Source organism: Solanum stenotomum, unplaced genomic scaffold (genome assembly GCF_019186545.1).
Source record: "Solanum stenotomum isolate F172 unplaced genomic scaffold, ASM1918654v1 scaffold13062, whole genome shotgun sequence".
NCBI classification, from domain to species: Eukaryota; Viridiplantae; Streptophyta; class Magnoliopsida; order Solanales; family Solanaceae; genus Solanum; species Solanum stenotomum.
Window position 1 is genome coordinate 1 of NW_026022367.1, and position 5,126 is coordinate 5,126.

At 35.0% G+C, this 5,126-nt stretch overlaps 1 protein-coding gene across 1 annotated transcript; it reads left to right on the forward strand.

Annotated features, from left to right (window-relative positions):
• Positions 1 to 1,842: 1,842 nt before the first annotated feature.
• On the forward strand, positions 1,843 to 4,836 carry LOC125850025 (protein farnesyltransferase/geranylgeranyltransferase type-1 subunit alpha-like). Its single transcript, XM_049529947.1, has 3 exons — positions 1,843 to 2,176; positions 2,841 to 2,950; positions 4,178 to 4,836. The coding sequence occupies exons 1-3, from the start codon at positions 1,940 to 1,942 to the stop codon at positions 4,335 to 4,337; spliced, it is 507 nt and encodes a 168-aa protein (XP_049385904.1). The 5' UTR covers positions 1,843 to 1,939; the 3' UTR covers positions 4,338 to 4,836.
• Positions 4,837 to 5,126: the final 290 nt, after the last annotated feature.

Here is a 5,126-nt window from a genome sequence, read left to right on the forward strand (position 1 = left end):
TGGGGGTCCGTTCGGGTTTTTATTTAACGTGCGCACGAGTATACCTTCTGGGCTTATGGGGGCCCAGTTAGGTGTAGTTAGCTTTTAGATTACTTTAGTTAGTTCTTTCTACACTCGTGTGCATTCCATTGTTACTTAGATTTCCGCTCTTGACCCTCGATTTATGTTATTCCTTCTTTTCATATTGCATTTACTTTTCAAGTTCAGTCGGCCTATGATGCCTACTGGGTACCGGTTGTTTTGGTACTCATGCTACGCTCTGCATCTATTTCGTGATGCAGGTCCGGGCACTAGTAGCCAGCGTTGATCGAGCTTGGAGCAGACTGATCCGGAGAAGGGAGTGAGCACACGACGTTTTGTACTATTTCAGTCTCCATCTGTATATATAGACTTGTCTTTTACCTTTCGGGACAGTGCAGTCTATGTTGTCCAATTTTGGGACTTGTACTCATTTTGTTAGTAGCTCTGTACTAGTGACTTCCAGGTTTTGGAAGGGATCTTTATTTGTATATATGTTTTTGGTTTGCTTCCGCCTGTTTATATTGTTATTTGCCTACTCTTGTTTAGTTTCTACCCTCAGACCCATTACTTGTTGTTCCGGGTTACGGATTGGCTTACCTGCTGGTGGGTTATAGTTGGTGTCATCATGACTTGAGAAATCGGGTCGTGACAATATACCTTTAAAATACACTATTAAATAGTTCAGGGGTAAAAAATACACTATTAAATAGTTCAGGGGGTAATAAGTCCTCCATAAAGTTTGATATCATAATAGCAATATCGGCCAAAGTTAAAATATTTCTCAAACCCTTATCCCTATCTAGTCTATTCCAAAAAAATTAGTTAATTTGAAAAGAGGCTCACACTTAATATGCTCATGATATATCTAATTTTTTATTAATTGAATAGTTACTTGAAATTTGTACATGCAATCATAGAGGAGCTTGAGAAATTGATGTTAGTTACTGATAAGAGATAATATCTCATATGTCACACTCAACTTTAAATAGTAAAGTCACTCAACTTTGAATAATTTACACAGAAAGTCATTCAATTTTATTTTATTAATCCACAAGTCATTCAACTATTGATATTTCACTTTAAAAGTACTAAACTTGGTTTTTATAACCTGAAAAGTCATCCAACCAATTTAAATAATTTTTATTTCAAACTAAAATTTTAAGAAATAGTAATATATTTGTCTTAATTATTTTATTGAACCCACTTTAATTATTTAATTTTAAATTTCTTGAAAAATGTACAACAATAATTGGCAAAATTCTTTCATTTTCTGTTCTAGTATTTTTCTTCTCTCTTATTTTCCAGTTATATTGACAAAATTCTTGTTTTTTCCTTTTTTTCTAGTTTTTTTCTCTTTTTATGAAAATTATTAATGTGATGATATCCGTTTCTTTCTTTCTATGGTATAATATAATACTTATTACCTTCTCTTTTTTGATTGAAATAAAAAAGAGCAATAAGTTTAAAGTTAACATAGAGTAGGCTAACGAGTTAAAAATCATTCCTTCCTTTGAGCTCAAAAAAATTATATTATTAAAGTTAGTTTCATGTAAAATGAAAAAATAAATTAACCTGAAAATTAATTTACATAGTATAACACGTTGACTCTTATTTGTTATTTTGTCAAAATACTCTAAACTCTAATTGTTGCCAGGACTATTGTACTATGTCAAAATACTCCAAACTCTAATCGAAAAATTAATCGCTCCATCAATTAATTAAAATACTAATGAAATAATAGATTGTCATAAAAAATTTAGTATCGCATCAATAAATTCGATCAAAATTAAGTAATTTTCAAACCCTATCCCTTGATTGAAACACATTATATTTATTCTATTCCTGCTACCCCCAAGGCAATTCCAGTATTGAACTACCGCCGGCAGTTTTCCGATCGGATCCCGGAGCCGAGTAGCAAATGGACTGTCGCGAGGTGACGAAAACGCGAATTCCTTTCAAGGAAAGGCCCGACTGGGCCGATGTGATACCCGTTCCCCAAGACGACGGGCCCTGCCCGGTGGTTCCCATAGCCTACACGGAAGACTTCTCTGAAACCATGGACTACTTCCGGGCAATTTACGTAGCCGATGAGCGATCTACACGCGCCCTCCAGCTTACTTCTGAAGCTATTCAGCTAAACCCTGGAAATTACACTGTAAGTCTGTAACTGCAATTACCTCTTCCAGTTGTATCATTTTGGTTGCCTTAATGCAGTATTGTGGGAAGTTTAGTGGGATTATTTTGGTATATAATTGGAATTTTCGTGTGTAAAAATGTGTAGAGTTCTAATGTGAACTTAAAATGAAAGTTTGTGAGGTAATTGGATTGGAATCCGTACATCATTGAGGCTGTAGGAAGCTCTAGAAGCATAACATTTCATATGGGTTTAAACCAGGATTTAGCTGTATATCTAAGTCTATCTATACCTTTTCCTTTCACACACACACAAACTATATATGGACACACTTAGTGAGACACGTGCATATAGGCTTCGAGCTAGGAGCTGTTGTTCTTTGGGTTTGCTATATTAGTTTTTCCCATATATGTGTAAGTGCACACATATATGGTACACATCAGTGACATACACATAATGGTTCAGGCTCGAAGCTGTGGGTTATGCGGAATTCACAGTGGACCTGGCATTGATTTAAACTCCTATATCTCATCTGTCTGTATTTAACTGTGAAGCTTGATTTGGATGAATCCTTACCTTGTTTTGTTGTCTTGGGGCATGGGGGTCGGAGGAGGGCTAGGATGTTGTTTTGTAGACTATATTGTACTACAGAGTTGTTAGTTAATGGTCAATTTTTCATGTTTAGGTATGGCAATTCAGGCGTGTTGTGCTGGAGGCGTTGGGTGTTGATTTACATGAAGAATTGAAGTTTGTTGATTGCATTGCTGGGGAGAATACCAAAAATTATCAAATATGGTAAGTTGAAAATTCCACACAGGTCTCTGCTAAAGTAAAGGTGATGTAATGTAAATACTTTGTTGACATGTGACTGATGGATATCACATGGAGGAATTGCTTTAAGCTGATGGGATTAAATATCACTGTGTAAACTCTCTCAGTGAAGTGAAACTGTTTTCCCGCACAAATTGTCAGCATGGGAAGACCAAAACCAAATTTTGTAGATAAAAATTGGAACTAGGAAAGCTCATTGACAAGGGAAATCTTGGTTATTAAAGATTATTAAACTCACTTATCTTGCTGTGGGTCTCAGTTTTCTTGAAAGCTGTATATACCCTTGAGTCAGTACATTGCCTTGGCATCATTTGAAACATTATTGAACAGTGATTATGAGTAAATGTATGGATTCTTTTGGTGAGTGTTAAAATTCACAGCTGGGCTTTGTTTGTTTGAAAAGGGTTTTGTTTCGAAAATCTATTTCAAGAATTATAAAAAAATATCAGGGATAAAATTATAAAAACTTGGTAAATAGAAGTGCTTTATATAATCTAATAAGTCGCAAATTGGGAGTTCAACTTATGATTTTTGGTCGATATTGGTTTATAAGCACTTACATATAAGCCAAAAAGTGCTTATAAGCTGGGTTTACCACATTATTAGATTATGCAAACACCCTCAATATGTTTTAAAGATACGTAGGAAGTGATGTTTTTCTCTTTTCTCTTGTTCCATTGTGCTTGGATGAAATGAGCATTCTTTGGAAACTTTGGATGCTGAGCTGAACGGGGTCTAAGCTATCATGCTTGGCTTGACCTTGACTTACTGCTCTAGCTCTTAATATGGTTTCGCTTTGTCAGCCAACCAAGGCTCATAGTTGTTTTCTTTCTCAAAGCTAAACGTTGAGTTTAAATNAAATATATTTTTGAAAGTTAATTTGTGGAAAGTACCATCCTCCCGTGTTAATGGTTTTTTTCAATTTTGAGTTGTCCCACATGTTTTTCACTTTTGTACAAATTCTTGCAACCCATGTACTCTTGCATGTTGACCATGTCTATTTGCTGGGTTTTTTTTAGCCTATGACTTTCTTTTACCCTTTTCAGTACCTATGTGTCTGCATATTATACTTGACTCCATTATAGCATTAACAGAAAAAAGAAAGTTTTTCCTCCATAAGTTATTCTTTATTTGTATCTAATTGTATATATGCACACGTTGGTCGAAATTCTTAATTATAGAAATTTACAGGCATCATAGACGGTGGCTTGCTGAGAAGCTGGGAGCTGATGCTGTGACAAATGAGCTAGAATTCACCAAGAAAATATTTTCTCAGGATGCAAAGAATTATCATGCTTGGTCCCATCGGCAGGTTGTATTTGTATCCCTATTTTTTGTTTCAAAAAAGTAATGACATTGCCTGTTTGGAAAAACTCTTTTGCATGAGTTGTGTTTCATGGTACTAAAATCATGTTCTAGATTATTCAAGTTTATGAATTGAGCCAGATCCTAGATAGAATTGACAAAATACTAAGGTAAAAGCAGGGTGACTTAGGATCATATTAAATGTTAGTATCCCACACATTCCATGACAGTTCATTACACGTTATTTGGATTCTTGCTTCGGTGTCACTTAATAAACATCTTTCATGTAATTAATCCCAGTTATATTTTTCCCTGTAACAGTGTTGTCAAAGGAGAAATAACTTTGAAAAGGCCCAAACTCTCCTTGGACTTTACAAGTAGAGCGTAATAAAAACATGGGCTTTAATATAAAAAAATTCCAAATGATGAAAATATATTAATGCAAGAAAATTTACTACATACATGAACTTTCTAGCGTACGCGTGGTTCCTTTCGATTGGAGGCTGTCGCTACCTGGATCAATCAACCTATTCTAGTTCGCTCACTTCTTAAAGAAAAGAGTGTAAAAATTTCCAATTGAATAAAATATATGAAGTAAAAATTAAATCAATTTCAATATTCATTTAATTTTTCTGTTTCAGATGCAAAAATACAGTTTTAAGTTTTTGATTTGGGAGTAGAACTAGTTTTCTTGTGTTAAGTTCCTTATTTCGTTTACCCAAGGTGTGCCCTAAACCTTGGTGATACAGTTCTCAGGTACAAATACCTTTGTTGGCGGGAGGTAGCAGGTACCCCAATGGAATTGTCATGCTGTGTGCAACCTGGCCCAAACACC

What these genes read in the sequence shown, in the direction of transcription:
- LOC125850025 (XM_049529947.1), top strand. Translation starts at nt 1,940, where the DNA reads ATGGACTGTCGCGAGGTGACGAAAACGCGAATTCCTTTCAAGGAAAGG. An exon ending in TAAACCCTGGAAATTACACT is followed by an intron (nt 2,177 to 2,840) that starts GTAAGTCTGTAA and finishes TTTCATGTTTAG; the next exon opens with GTATGGCAATTCAGGCGTGT. An exon ending in ACCAAAAATTATCAAATATG is followed by an intron (nt 2,951 to 4,177) that starts GTAAGTTGAAAA and finishes AGAAATTTACAG; the next exon opens with GCATCATAGACGGTGGCTTG.